General features: G+C 27.5%; 2 protein-coding genes across 2 annotated transcripts; both read left to right on the top strand.

Moving 5' to 3' along the window:
* Positions 1-6,489: 6,489 nt before the first annotated feature.
* Positions 6,490-7,520, top strand: LOC136087917 (uncharacterized). The gene is made up of 2 exons (XM_065811544.1): positions 6,490-6,829; positions 6,919-7,520. The coding sequence occupies exons 1-2, from the start codon at positions 6,490-6,492 to the stop codon at positions 7,518-7,520; spliced, it is 942 nt and encodes a 313-aa protein (XP_065667616.1).
* A 1,542-nt stretch (positions 7,521-9,062) lies between these two features.
* On the top strand, positions 9,063-11,447 carry LOC136087916 (uncharacterized). The gene is made up of 5 exons (XM_065811543.1): positions 9,063-9,865; positions 10,019-10,271; positions 10,355-10,454; positions 10,538-10,846; positions 10,945-11,447. Exons 1-5 carry the CDS (start codon positions 9,063-9,065, stop codon positions 11,445-11,447), a joined length of 1,968 nt encoding a protein of 655 aa, XP_065667615.1.
* The last annotated feature ends 4,886 nt before the right edge of the window (positions 11,448-16,333 follow it).

Below are 16,333 nucleotides of genomic sequence, written 5' to 3'. Positions count from 1 at the left end.
CTGATTCTAAAGAACTATTGCCTTCTCATATATATAATAAATATAATATATTTTATATTGGAAAAAAGCCAATAAATATTATTGATGATAATATAATTATTGATGATGAAACATATTATGGTACTCCTAGTCTTTGGGAATTGAGAAAATAAAGTTTAATCCTGAAAAGAACTTAAATAAGGAAGATGGTCTTAAAAATATATAGACATATATTAAAACAAACAGATACAATTCTTTCTGATGCAAACCCATACAAACCATAGGCATCTCGTAGTGTAAAATACAGAGAAATAATAGCTTCCGTTTGGAGAGATGATAAAGAAAATAGGAAGCGTGAATCAAGAGGAACAGGAGTAGGAACAAAAATACAAACTATAATTCTTCTTAGCGACCCTGATGGGTTAATTGAAATGCTTGAATTACGTATAGCTGCATGGATAGCAGGTAACACTTGAGCAAGAAATGAAGCTGTTGCAATTTGAGATGAATTATTAAGACAAGGTATAGTAGATATTTCACAGTATAAAGCAATACAAAACATTTTATATATTAGTGCATATAAAAAAACATATTGTACATAAAAAATGCTAATTATTCATAGTAAGAGATATAGAAAGAAACATGCTACTGGAGGAAGTGGTATATTCAAAAGTATAAGAGATTTATTTAAACGAATAAAAGCGTCAAATGTAACAAGAGTATCATCAGCTGTGTTGAAGAAGATGGCTGCTACTGATTTAGGAAAAACTGCAATAACTGCTGCTAAATCAGCAGGAAAAGAACTTTCAAAACCAGCGAAAGAAGCTGCTAGAAATGCTGCAGTTGAAAAAAGGAAAACAAATAATTGATAAAGCATCTTCAAAAATAGTTTCACAACAATAAGATCATCAAAAAAAGTATCAAATGAAAATACTATATGAATAGAAGATCTAGTTAAAAAAGGACGCGGCCTTCGACTTGCTTAGATTTCACTTGTTACGCATAGACTTGCTTAGTAGACTTGCGTAGACTTTCGAAATTTTTTTATATAATTAGTTTTTTTAAGAATTGTCAATCGAAAAAAAAATTTTATATTGTATATAAAAAAACAAAATGACATCTTCCAAAGTAGGGTGGGGAGGGGTAATACGGATAGAATTTTAGATATATTTTTTTCTAACATAATTTTTTTTTTTAGTTAAAAACCATCATAAAAACTTTTGTTATTTTTCTTTACATTCAGGGTGTATACAATAAAATCACAATGAGTAAAACATAAATATATTTTAAATAACTAACTTACTAATCCTCTTTTAACAACACCTTTCATATATCCAAATTACCCCACTGGTGGGGTAATGCGGATACTCATTATATTTGATTTGATATCACACTTGTTGCTTTTCACGTATTTAAAAAGTCAAACTGTATTGGTTATGTCAAGCAGTTTTCTTTTACTTACTGATACAGTCTTCTTTTCAGCTTTATTCTTTTCTTCTTCTTGTAACCTTGCGACAACATCTTGTGCTGTTAAAATTTCTCCCTTTTTGGCCTGGACACGTGCTCTGCGTTTTTTTGAATTTGCAAGTGCTGTCAGTGTAGGTTGACTTGGGCTAGGTGTAAGTACAGAATCGATTGCTCTCTGCAGGTTTTTTACAACATTTTCTTTTTTGTTAAACTTATCTACTTCCTCATGCTTTGGTTGCATATTCACTATCTTTTTCATAGGTTTTGATTTGTCAACAGAGTAAAGACCACTACCATTAAAACCACATTTCAGGAGTTTGTTATCTATCTTACTGATAAGAGCTTTTAGTAAAGTTGGAAATACAGACTTGTCAACATTTTTATGTCTGCTTTCTCTTAACCAATCTTTAAGGATTTTCTTCCAATGGGATTTCAATGGAGCAAAAAAACCAACATCAAGAAGTTGTAATGCATGACTTGTGTTCGGAGGTAAGCAAAGTAAAATTATATGATTGTCCAGAACCTTTTTAACAGTAGAATATGTTATATGGCTGTTGTGTTCATCACATAGCAGCAACACAGGCTTTTCATAATCCTTTACATGTATAATAAACCTGTCAATCGAACTTTCAAAAATATAGTCCTCGATTTAACCGGATTTTGTTACACCATACATTGCATTTTCTGGTCCATTTTGACACCATGCATCATAAAGGTAGATGGCTTTGTAGACGACAAAGGGAGGTAGACACTGTCCATATGCTGACCTACAAAACAGTAAAGTATACATTGATTTATACAATACAGTACAGCTTATTACATTGCTCCATCATGTGGTATACAAGTATACCACATGATGGAGCAATGTAATAAGCTGTTTTTATGTTTTACGAACAAAGATTTTTGCTGCTGTAGGATCTGTACGTAAACCTGTTTCATCTAAATTAAATATGCAATGTGGTCTATCAAATAAATTATTATTGTTTAATATCTTCTCATATAACTCAAAAAAATCTATCAATGTTTTTAGAGAAAGATCATTAGCTCTTGCTTTTGTCAAAAGTTTAGGTTTTCTTTTTCCAAGGACTACATTCCACCTTTTTTCAAAAGACATGCACCAGTCTTTCCCTGGCTTGTCATCTTTGAATAGAGTTTTTTTGCCAATAAATGTTATATAGGATTTAACCATCAGTTTGATATCTTCTCTATCTTGTGGAAAACCCTTATCAGCTAAGTACAAGCTAAGGCTTCTACTAGAAGATTTTCCTTAGTATTATTCAAAACGAACCCACGACGGCTTCCGATTCTTTTGTCATTCCTTTGGATTTGATCATTGGATCGTCTGTATAATGTCCCATAAGGAATTCCAGAAGACTTTGATACACTGTATACTGACTCTCTTTCCTTAACAAGCTGTATGGCAGTCATTAGTTTGCTGTGATCATATGTACCAATAGTCTTGCGTTGGTATTCACGAGACTTAATAATTTATTTCAGTTTTATTATTTTATCTAAAATGTTTTAAAACAAACTTTAGTTATATAAAGTCTATAATTTAATTATAAAGTAAAGAGGAATACAAAAATAAAATATAAAACATTTAGATGGGAGTTTAAATTTTACCCAAGCCATTCAGGGAAAACAAATTTGAACTATGATCTTAATGTAAATAGTTCAGAAGCATTATATAAAACTATTATATGTCACTGAAAAATGTATAATACTATATTAAAAAGCAAAAGTGGGCATAAATGTATATTTAAATGTCGTGTAGTTTGTGTTTTTGTAATAAAATACTATAACGTAAGTAGGATTTTATATATATCCATTTTACCCCACTATTATTTTACTTGTATATCCATTTTACCCCATTTTAGATTTTTGTTTATTTATCAATATGGGTTAGAGAACTTATAAATTAAATTTTACATATTGTTACATCATGGTCCAACTAATGAATATACATCATTAAACTTCCATAAGTAATATTACTGAAGTCTGCAGACAAAAGTTTTAAAACATAATGTTTTTTATATTTTTTTCAAAACAACGTGTTTTATATATTAACTCTTTATGTAAATCAAATATAAACATTGTTAACGCAAAAAAAGAAGCCAATTATGTGTAGAAACTGTTGGTAATTTTCAAGTTTTAGAATTATGTATAGATAACTTACTCCATGGATACTTATTGAATATATCCATATTATCCATATTATTATTTAATTTATCCATATTATTATTTAATTTATCCATATTATTAATTTATCCATATTATTATCCATATTATTATAAGAATTTATCCATATTATTATTTAAAATTGAGTAACACTAATAAATTAACAAGTAGACTAAAACAAGAAACATGGAACAACGTATATAAATGTAAAGATACTAATGAAGCTTACAATGCCTTTTTAAGTACATTTTTGGAGTACTTTAATGAAACCTGTCCAAAAGAGATAATAACAATTAAGTCAAAAGCAATTGCTAATCCGTGGATGGATAAATCGTTATTAAAGTGCTCAAAAAAAAAGCAAAAACTTTACAATAAATTTTTGAAAAATAGAAACAATGATAATGAAAAAAATTACAAAAATTATAAATTTTTTTACCAAGATCTCATTAAAAATGCAAAAAAAAAATATTACAGTAATCAAATTAACAAATGCAAATTTGATAGCAAAAAAACATGGTCCATCATTAATCTCTTAATGGGAAGAGAAAAACTAAATTCACCTTCTCTTCCTAAACGAATTGTTATTGAAAATAACGATATATTTTGTCAAAAACTAATTTCAGAAGAATTCAATAAATATTTTACAAATATTGGTCCAAATCTTGTAAACAAAATTGTACCAACATCTGTATCCTTTAAAACCTATCTTAAAAACACGAATAACGTTACCATGCTTGATTATGAATTAGGCTATGAAGAATTAGAGGCAGCCTTTGCCTCCTTAAAAAAAAAAAAGGCTCCAGGATTTGATGAGATATCTAGTGATATAGTTATTGCAAACAAACACAGTCTTAATAGACCCCTGTTTCATATACTTAAGCTCTCATTAAATTCTGGGATATTTCCGGATGTACTTAAATTGGCAAAAGTAATTCCATTATACAAATGTAATGATCATTCTGACATTACAAACTACAGGCCTATATCAATACTTTCTGTATTTTCAAAACTCTTCGAACGTGTAGTTTATAATAGAACCTATGATTACTTCATTAAAAACAATTTTTTTTACCCAAATCAGTTTGGCTTTCAAAAAAATCTCTCTACAGAGCATGCAATCATTGAAATAGTAAATCAAATAACTAATGGTTTTGAAAATAATAAATTTACTTTAGGAGTGTTTCTTGATTTATCAAAAGCATTCGATACAGTGGACCATTGCATTCTATTAGATAAATTAAGGCACTACGGAATAATAAATAAAAGTTATTATTGGATTAAAAGCTATCTTACAAACAGAAAACAATATGTAAATAATGTCCAATCTGGAGTATTAAATGTCATATGTGGAGTCCCGCAAGGATCGATTCTTGGTCCACTTCTTTTTCTAATATATATAAATGACTTTTGTAATGCATCTTTAAAAATGAACTCGGTCATGTTTGCAGATGACACAAACTTATTTCTCACCAACAATGATATCAAGAAATTATATGCAGACATGAATATTGAACTGTGTAAAGTAAACAACTGGTTTAAGGCAAACAAACTCTCACTTAACGCTGAGAAAACAAAGTATATACTATTTCACAAAAAAACACAAGAAGAAAATCTTCCTCTCAAGTTGCCTAACCTATCTCTAAATGATAAACTAGTAAATAAGCAATCCAATATAAAATTCTTAGGAATCATTGTTGATGAAAAATTATCCTGGCTTCCACATATAATATATATCCAGTCAAAAATCACCAAAATAATAGGTTTGATGTATCGAGTTCGCTCCTACGTCAATAAAAATAGTCTTAAATTAATCTACTTTGGGCTAATTCATAGCTTCATCAGCTATGCAAACATTTCATGGGCAAGTACTCAAGCGGCAAAGATTAAAAAAATTTATAGTCTACAAAAACATGCCTGCAGAATCATTTACTCAAAAAATAGGCGTGAACACGCTAAGCCCTTAATGAAAGATATGAAAATGATGAATGTGTTTGAAATTAATATCTACCAGCATTTAATTTTCATGTATCGTTATAATCACAATATCTCTCCTATAAGCTTTAATAACAAGTTTAAAATAAATAAAAATGATAGCTATAATCTTAGAGCGAATATGTCCAACACATATAAACTGCCTCGGATAATAAACAAATATTCAGAGTACAGCATTCTATATCGAGGTCCAAAAGTATGGAATACTTTTCAAAAAGGATTCAAAGGCACGGTAAATTCGTTAAGTTCCTTCAAGTTTTTAACAAAAAAAGAAATTTTTAAAATATAAGAAATGTTTTTGGTTAATCATACTTTGAATAATTTCTCATAAATCTGTTTTTGTTTTATTTCTACTTTTGTTGGTTGCTTATCAATTTTATTAGCGAATTACGCGTTTTATTACGATATTTTATTGAAATTTTATTACGCATTAACATATTACGATATTTTTTTGAAATCTTGTTATAGGGGCTCTATGAAAAGATTGCGATAACGTACTGTCATCCTCATCTTCTTTGAGCCCCTATCTGTTTTACTTATTTTATTTATTGAAATTTTATATTACGAAGTTGTAAAATCTTATATTATATTAAAATTATCCCAACAATCCATATTACCCCACCCTACCCTATTAAATTTTACAGAAATGCCAATTGTAGATAATGGAATTGAAAGATTTGAATTCCATGAATATGAGCCAGTGGCTCGTACAAATCTAAATAGTGCTGGAGAAATAAGAATCAACATTGAGCAACAAGATTTTTTCACACTTCCATCTGAAGCTTATCTCTTATTTGAAGGACAACTTGTTAAACTTGCAGATGGAACAGCTATGCTAATACGGATGCAGTGACGCTTACAAATAATGGTATTATGCATTTATTCAGTCAAATATCATACCAATTATTAAACCAAGATATAGAAACTATTTATCACCCAGGTCAATCAACTACAGTGTTAGGAATGCTTAAATACCCAAATGACTTTCAATTAGCGCAAGGATTAAATCAATTGTGGTATAAAAATACTGCAACAACAGCAGTACTTGCTGGTAGCTCAGGGTTTGCATTAAGACAATCATACATAATTCAGAAACCAACTACAAAAGGAACATTTTCATTTTGCATACTTTTAAGACACATTTTTGGATTCTGTGATGATTACGACAAAGTTATTTATGGGTTTAAAAATAAAGTAACTCTTGTAAGAAAAAGTAATAATGACGCAATTTTTAAGCTTGCTGCTGCAGCTTAGGAAAAGTTAATCTTAATAAATTATCATTGTTTATACCACATGTGATAGCATCAGATGTAGAAAGGATCACTCTTTATAAATCTATTGAATCAAAAGTGACACTTCCAGTAAGTTTTCGAGCGCGTCAGTGTGATACTATATCTGTTGCACAATCTCATACATTTTCTTGGAGATTGAGCGTAAAAACATCTCCTGAAAAACCAAGATATATTATTATTGCATTTCAAACAAGTAAGGATGGAGACCAAAATGCTAATGCTTTAATATTTGTTTATTGCGATTTGAAAAATTTGTACATTATGTTTAATCAAGAAAGATATCCCGCTGTTGATTATAATTTGTCATTCCCAAATCAGCAATTTTCAAGAGCTTATAGAGATGAAGCTGTGTTTAATAAAAAATTTTATGGAATGAATAAATTGATCACACACAGCAATATAAATCCTTCTGACTATAAAGATTTATACCCACTTTTTGTTTTTGATGTTAGTAAACAATCAGAAAGATTAAAATCATCAACAATAGATGTACAAATTAAAGCAACATTTAATACGGCTGTTCTAGCAGATACTGAAGCTATTGCAGTTGTAATATCTGATAGAATGATAGAATTTCAATCAGACGGGAATAAAATGAATGTTGTTTATTAAATTTTTTCTGAAAATTAATTAAATTTTTTTTTTTATATATATTAAAAAGAGTGAAATACACAAAGAAGAGTTTAAAAAATCTATTAGAAGAAAATAACATTTCAAAAACATCTGACAATATTGCTTCATTGCTAATGATTGCTATAGATAATGGGTTGAAAGATAAAGAATCAATTATGGATGAAGCGAAAGAAGTAAATGATAAAAGACCAGTTGGTAGACCTAGAATACATCCAATGAAAGAAGCAAATGAGAAAAAAACAATCAAACCTAAAATACATCGTGAAAAACAAAAAAAAGAAATAGATCCAAAATATGAAAGATTAAGAAAAATTAAGAAAAAACCAGTCACTGTCAAATTTACAAACAATCTGGAGAAAGTTAAGGAATCTGGAGAAGTTAAAATAAATAAAACATTATATTGTGATATGCAAGATACTAAGCATGAATGGAGATATCTTGAATTACGTGATGGAAAAGTTGAAAAATTTTGAGAGAGGATTAGAGGGTGGAGACTTATAGAATGTTTATAATAAATATATGCTTAAAAAATATTTACATGTGCTTTGCAAATATTTTTAATAAATAAAATCTTGTTATATAAAAAAAAGGAAAACAAAAATACAAGAGAATGCGATGTAACTATGGTATTATCTAATTGTTGTTTACTTTTTTCAAATACAACAGTTAAAATTGAAAAAGAGGGTGAGTTTAAAATAGAGAGAGTTATAGAACCTTCTTATAGAATTAGAGGGTGGAGACATATATAATGTTTATTATATTAATTATTACTGTAGAATACGAGGATTTAGTTATATTTAAAAATCATGGTAAAGATATAGCAATAAAAAAAATGACAAGATATTTTTTTCTTTTGATTATTTAAAGAAAATGAAAGTTAAAAAAATATCTTGTTATATAAAAATGGAAAATAAAAATGTAAGAGAACTAAAAGAAATTGCACAATAGCGAAAAATTAAACATTATTATAGAATGAGAAAAAGGGAATTATTAGAAGCGTTAGCGCACACACCAGTTGAGCGCACACAAACTCAATCTACATAAGTTAGTAACACACCGATTGAACAAAGACCATCGCAATCTACAACAGGTTGGCTTATGTCATGTGTGCCCGATACAATTAAAAATACAGTGAATACATCTACAAATTGACTTATATCATATGTGCCTAATACAATTAAAAATACAGTGAATACATTGACAGCAAAAAAAGTCAATCAAAAAGTCAACTCATTAAAAAATTTATACAATAAATTGGAAGTTAGAAATAAAGTTGAACCTCAAAATAAAGTTTAACCTGAAAATAAAGTTGAAGAAATAAATAAAAAAAAAAATAAAGAAATAAATGCAATAGAATTTAAATTAAATCAATCATCTATTTAAAATGTGGCAAAGCAATTTACAGCTAAAGGAGTAGAAGGTTATGATGCTTTATCATTCATATATGCTGCTAAAAAAAGTGCGATTAAAATAATAAATGAAAATAGAAATTCAAAGGTTTATATACCTCTCTTTTGTGTGATGGAGCGTACTTCTATTCTAACAGGAGAAACTATAACCACAGCTAGTGTATTTAGAACAAATAATCAAGTTGTATTAGAAACTACAGATTTGAATGAATTATATGAAAATACTGAGCATAACATTTTGGAATCATTATCATCTCTTCAACAGTTAGGATCGGGTTGTAGGTTTGTTTCTGTTGAAATGATGGAAATAAATATTATAGAGTATAATCCTATTAAAGCTAAATCATACATTCCACTTGATAAAAAATTAGGAAATAAAAATGCGATAATTTATATAAAAAATGAAGATAACCAATGTTTTAAGTGGTGTGTTGCAAGAGCATTAAATCCAAAAGATAATCATCCTAAAAGAGTAGATAAGGAGATTAAAAATCAATCAGAAAATATAAACTGGGATAATATAGAATTTCCAGTATCATTAAATCAAATCACACAATTTGAGAATAATAATCGAGATACCAGTGTTAATGTATTTGGTTATGAAAACTCAGAAGTTCATATCAAAGAAGTGCATGTGTCAAAGAATAATGAACGTAAACATCTAATAGATTTGTTATTAATCTCAAATGGTGAAACTAATCACTATTATTTAATAAAAAGTTTAGGCAGACTGCTATCTTCTAGACATCAACATAAAGTGTATTATTGTAGGAATCGTTTACTTGAGTTTAATTCTGAAGAATCATTATCTAATCATAAACGTTATTGTGAAACACATGATTCAGTATGCATTGAACTTCCACAACAAAAATCGACAATGCAATTTGCTAGTCGCAATAAATCAATGAGAGTTCCGTTTGTAGAATATGCTGACTTATAAAGTTTTATCAAACCAATTGACACTTGTGAACCAAATCCAAATGAATTTTATACTAAACAATATCAAAAATATATTCCAAGTTCATTCTGATATTATATTAAATGTTTTGACGAATGTGTTTATCAAAGTAATCCAGTCACGTTTACTTCAACTAATGAAACTGATGATGTTGTACAAATTTTTGTTGATAGCTTAGAAAAAGGTATTAAGAAAATTTGTAACAAGATTAAATTTCCAAAAAGGATGATATTAACTGATGAAAACAAGCATGATTTTAATGCAGCAATATCATGTCACATTTGTGGGAGAGATCTTGAAAATGATAAAGTACGTGACCACTGTCATATTACTGGAAAATATAAAGATGCTGCTCATCAAATTGTAATTTAAATTATAAAATTCCAAAATTCTTTCCAGTACTATTTCACAATTTATCTGGTTACGATTCTCACTTATTTATAAAGAAATTATCAGGAGGAAAGTTGAATTGTATACCAAACAATGAAGAAAAGTATATTAGCTTTTCTAAAGAAATTAAAGTTGATGAGTTTATTAATAAAGGGGGTAAGAAATTTGAATTTAAACGTGAACTTTGTTTCTTAGATAGTTATAAATTTATATCTGATATTTTAGATGCTTTATCAAAGAATTTAGCAAAAGACCAGTGAAAAATATAGGAAAATTATATTCAGGTAAAAAATTAGATTTGTTACTAAGAAAAGGTATATACCCATATAATTGGGTTGATTCTATTGATAGATTTAATGAAACACAATCACAACCAAAAGAATCATTCTTTTCAAGATTAAACAGTGAAGGAATAAGTGATGATGATTACTCTCATGCACAAATTGTACGGAAAGAGTTTAATTGCGAATCATTTAGAGATTATCATGATTTATACGTTTCAGATGTGCTTTTACTCCCTGATGTATTTGAAAATTTTAGAGATGTTTGTATTAGAAATTATGATTTAGCAAAACGCTAATTTACGAATTTCATTATGATTACATAAAGAATAAATATGATGATAGAGCAAAACTATTATTCACAGATACAGATTCTTTAGCATATGAAATTAAAACAGAAGACGTTTATGCAGATATTGCTAATGATATTGAAAGCAAATTTGATACAAGTGAATTTGATAAGAATCATCCTGCAATCAATAATGTAGGCTTAAAAGTTGGTGTTAATAAGAAAGTAATAGGAATGTTTAAAGATGAGTCTGGAAGAGCACAAATTGAAGAATTTGTAGGACTTAGATCAAAGTTGTATTCTTACAAAGTACACGGAGAAGAGAAGAAAAAATGTAAAGGAGTAAGGAAAAATGTTGTTAAAAATTATATAACACACGAAGATTATAAAAATTGCTTATTAAATAAAATGGAGCATATTAGGAGAATGAATGTCATAAAATCCTATAAAAATGAAATTTACACAGAAGAGATCAATAAAGTAGCATTAAGCGCAGAAGATGATAAAAGAGTTATTTTAGAAGATGGTATACACACATTAGCGTACGGACACTGCATACTAAAAGAAAATAATTTATAAGTCAAAGAGGTCAGAGAGCCCAGAGCTCAAGGGGTGGAGACTTAAGAGAGCCCAAGGGGGTGGGGTAGAATAGCCCAAGGGGGGTCAAATTGTTTTTTTGAGAAAAAAAGCAATTCATAAGTAAAAATGGAAAATAATATCTCCATTATCATTGTTATAATTTTAAACTTATCAATGTTGAAGGAATAATTTTACCAAATGAACCACTAACAAATTTTCAATTGATCAAAGCAACAAAAAAACTAAAAATAAAACATTTTAAAGGTGTATTTGTAAGAGATGAATTACCTAAAAATACACAAAACAAGAATGTGGAATATTAAATACAGGAGATTCAAGTACGCGGGGATTTCACTGGTGATTTGGAATTTTTTTGGAGTTCAATTTGGAAATACCTCATTCTGTGGACACTTGTGTTTATATGTTTTAAAAAAACTAGATGAAGGAGATGATTTTCAGAATATTATTAATAATCTTTGGTAATTTTTAAAGAAAATATAGATAAAAATATTTTTCTTTATATATAAAATGCCTGTTGATAAATTCGGACGCGATACTGCTTCAGCTGTAGCTGTAGATGGTTTAACATTATCTCAAGCTACTAACTTGTTTATTAGGAGAGATGGATATAATATTGTAACTAGTAATATTAATATGAATTCTAATAAATTAATAAATGTAGCAGAACCTACTATCTCACATGATGCTGCTACAAAAAATTATGTTGATGATAAAACACTTAATCTTAATGAATTAGGGAAAACATCAAACTCAAGTTTAACATGCCTTGGATTAAAACAACAGACTATTCCACCAAATACAGGTCTTGATGTAACAACAGTTTTTGTACTATCTTCTGGTCCTGGTTTTCTCAGAAAACTATGGTTAGCATTAGAAGGATTAGATCCTAATCAAAATGTTCCAGGTAATGTATTTCTTAGAATATACGCAGATCATGCAATTTGCATAAGAGATTATTCTACTTCTACAGATAGTGTTGGAGATAATAATATTCCTTCAGCCTGTGATTTTTTATTTACACCACTTGGTGGATCATTTTATGAAAACTCTTTACAAGGTTGTAATGTGCATACAGCTAATGTATTAGAAGGATACTTTACAATAGATTTACCATTTACTACTAGTCTAGTAATTCAATTATACAATAAAACTAAACAAAACGTTATATATTGGATACAACCTCATATTACAAGAACTACATCAATACCTCAATCATTGTCATCTATTAAATTATACTCAGAAATATTTAGATTTATTAACAAAACTTATGGTAAAGAATATATTATTAGACACTACAGACAATGCTGGTCAAGGTGTTTATCTAAAGTATATTAGAATGCATGTTATTGGAGTATCTGGAAATTGGTGGGAATCTAGAGTACGCATGTATGATGCATACAATTCTCCAGTAAATACTAACTCTGTTATACAACCTTGGACACCATATAACGGACAGAGTTATAAAGTATTTCAAGGATTTGATTCGAATAGTGTATGCATATACTGCTCATCTGGTTTAGAAGACTTATATCTTTCTTCGTGGAACGGTGCTAATATTAATTCATTTAATAATGAATCATCTGGACTATTGTATTAAACAAGTGCAGTAATTGGTTCTACAACTACTATCTCGTTTTACAGAAATTTTACTGATTTCATGCCTAGTGTTCCTACTGAAAGAAGATTAGTAGTAACATTAAACTCTGGGGATGCACAAGTTGGACAATCTGGAAGTTTTATTATAATAGGATATGCTTTATTTTATGCGTAGCTAGATTACATTTACGCTTAGATTTCACCTTATAATTATTATTTCAACAAAGAAATAATAATTAAATTAATATCATATAATGCTGGTTGAAGAGACCATATAAAATACATGTTGAAAAATAGTTGAAATAATACCATACTTTCTGACACACACACTTTTTTTGAAAATCCACTTTTTTTGAAAATGATTGAAATATACCATACTTTTTCTTGGCTTGGAATCGGCATATTACACTATTCAGAAAATTTAGGAAAAAAAAGAAATAGTAAAAAAGAAGATATAACATTTAAGAATAAAAATAGAGAAAAAAGAGAATGCATCAACTAAAAGTACAAGCACCCTCAATTAAACAAATAAGAAAATGTATTTTTTAAAAATACATATAGTTAATAAAGAATATATAGCATTAAAAAATATAAATAGTCGCCAATAGTCAATAAAAAGAAAATATCAAAAAGTACAAATCTGTCAGAAAAAATAAAAAGTAATATATATATATATATATATATATATATATATATATATATATATATATATATATATATATATATATATATATATATATTAAAAAACATACATATATTAAAGTATATCTATATATATATATTAAAAAATATATATATATTAAAGTATATCTATATATATATTAAAAAGTATATATATATTAAAGTATATCTATATATATATATATATATATATATATATATATATATATATATATATATATATATATATATATATATATATATATATATATATTAAAATATATATATATATATTTTGATACAAATTGTTAAAAAGAAGAAATAATATGAATAAATACTAATAGTCACAAAAAGTCATTAAAGAAAATATTTAAAAATTTTCAATTAAATATATGATATCGTATTTACAAATTTTCAATTAAATATACAATGTCATATTCAACATATTATACATAAAGATTATATATTGTATTTAAAAATACAAACAGTTAAATAATCAGATATAATGCTTAAAAAAGTTTTTTGTAAACAAAAACAATAATTATTCCGTAAGATTTAAAACGTCAGTTTTTGTTTGACACTGAAATGAATTTAATGATTTTGCCATATTTAAATTGACTTTCAGAAAAGAGTTCCATAGCTTAGGTCCTCTATAAGTTATACTATATTCTGTGTATTTATTTACTTTTTCAGGTGATTTATATGTGTTTCTTTGATTTATTTTTAAGAAATACTTCTCATTTAGATTTTTATTAAATTAACTTATATTATAAGTAAATTTAATAAAAATCTAAATGAGAAGCATATAAGTTAGAAAGATTTCAGGAGATTATTGGTGCACTTATACATATTTACTTCTGGACTTTGAAAATTTTTCCAAACTATACAATAAAAAATTGTAAAATATATCGGGCAACTGGAGTAGGGTGAGATTTTTTAGGAAAACGTTCATAACTTGAACATTTTCCTAAAAATTCTTGAAGAAAAACCTTGTTTTACAACAGAAAGTTTTGTATTAATAAGTTATTCCGTCAGTGGAGATTCCTTTCAAAATGACAATTACCTATCTAAATTACTTTCCCCAAAATCTGCGTCAAGTGAGATTTTGGGGAAAGTAATTTAGAAGGTAACTGTCATTTTGAAAGGAATCTCCACTGATGGAATAACTTATTAATACAAAACTTCCTGTTGTAAAACAAGGTTTTTCTTCAAGAATTTTTAGGAAAATGTTCAAGTTATGAACGTTTTCCTAAAAAATTTAGGAAAAAAAAAGAAAAAGTAAAAAAGAAAATATAACATTTCTTAAATGTTATATCTTCTTTTTTACTATTTCTTTTTTTTCCTAAATTTTCTGAATAGTGTAATATGCCGATTCCAAGCCAAAAAAAAGTATGGTATATTTCAATCATTTTCAAAAAAAGTGTGTGTCAAATAAGAATAAGTAGAAATTTATTTAAAAAAAAAAAAATGAAAGCAGATGATAAAAAAAAATATAAAGAAGCTAAATCAAAAACATAAAGTTATTTTTTTATATTATGTCCTACTTATAATATTATGTAACTCAAAATATTTCAATAAAATACCTTTAGTATATTTTTTCAGATTTGGTTCTTGTTTATAAGAAACCACTTTTCTAAATCTGCCAAGTAAATTAACATGTAAACTTCTTTCAAGTTAAGGCGTTTTAACACGTTTGTCTTATGAACTATTTTGCACATTAAAACTCTTCGAAGCTTATCTTAAAGACATCAGTTTTGACTTTTCACCTTAAAAAAATGAAATAATATCTTATATACTCATGATATTCATGAATATAATATATTCATGAATATCTTAGAAACAAAATGATATAGAAAAAAAAAGGCAACAAATAAATGATTAAAAATTCAAAATTATGTTTGCTGTGGTAAAAAATGGCCGTGCACTTAAAGTTTTTCCAAAAAAAATTTTTCATTTTGCAATTTTTATCAATTTTCAAAAACTTTTACAAAAGAAATATTTATTAAGAAAAAAAGAATGATGGAAATTATTTTTAAACATGAAACAAAGACATGTGACTTATTAAAACCGCAACAACAAAAAATTCTATATAAGGTTAAAATACTTAAATGGTCGCTTTTTCCCGGTGTTTCGCTTTGCCCCAAGGTTTAAAACAAACAACAACTCAGAAATTCGTAGAAGACCGTTTGGTTATGCTATTGAGAAACGTTTTTAAAGAAATCTCTATAAAAAAAATCATTATAATAAATATATACTTCATTAAAAAATGATCATAACAAATATAACTCTCATAAAAAATGATCATAATAAGGGGTCGTCCATAAAGTACGTACACTTTTATTTTGAGCATTTTTCCCTTCACCGCATTGATATACGCTTTTTTGAGTATCCTCCACCTCCCTAAAAGTACCTGCGCTTTTAATCTACCTACCCAACATTTTATGATATACTTTTTTAATTTAATGTCTCCTTAATTTTATAATTGATCCCTTTCCCTCCCCCCTAACCCCCTATCCATGTCATATACGCCATTTGCAGACTTCCTCTTCCGCATTCAAGCGTACGTACTTACCCCATTGAATCTAAAAAGATTACCTTTCACTGATGGT

Source organism: Hydra vulgaris, chromosome 12, assembly GCF_038396675.1.
Source record: "Hydra vulgaris chromosome 12, alternate assembly HydraT2T_AEP".
In the NCBI taxonomy this organism is placed as follows: Eukaryota; Metazoa; Cnidaria; class Hydrozoa; order Anthoathecata; family Hydridae; genus Hydra; species Hydra vulgaris.
The sequence above is the reverse complement of the archived record's forward strand: the minus strand, read 5'-3'. Positions and strand labels throughout refer to the sequence as shown.

Excerpts from the sequence above, each read along its gene's own strand:
- LOC136087917 (XM_065811544.1), top strand. The coding sequence starts at position 6,490 with ATGCATTTATTCAGTCAAATATCATACCAATTATTAAACCAAGATATA. Across the intron at positions 6,830-6,918 it reads AGTAACTCTTGTAAGAAAAA|CATCAGATGTAGAAAGGATC; the intron begins GTAATAATGACG and ends CACATGTGATAG.
- LOC136087916 (XM_065811543.1), top strand. The coding sequence starts at position 9,063 with ATGGAGCGTACTTCTATTCTAACAGGAGAAACTATAACCACAGCTAGT. Across the intron at positions 10,455-10,537 it reads TGAGTTTATTAATAAAGGGG|AATTTAGCAAAAGACCAGTG; the intron begins GTAAGAAATTTG and ends GCTTTATCAAAG. Across the intron at positions 10,847-10,944 it reads TGAAAATTTTAGAGATGTTT|ATACAGATTCTTTAGCATAT; the intron begins GTATTAGAAATT and ends TATTATTCACAG.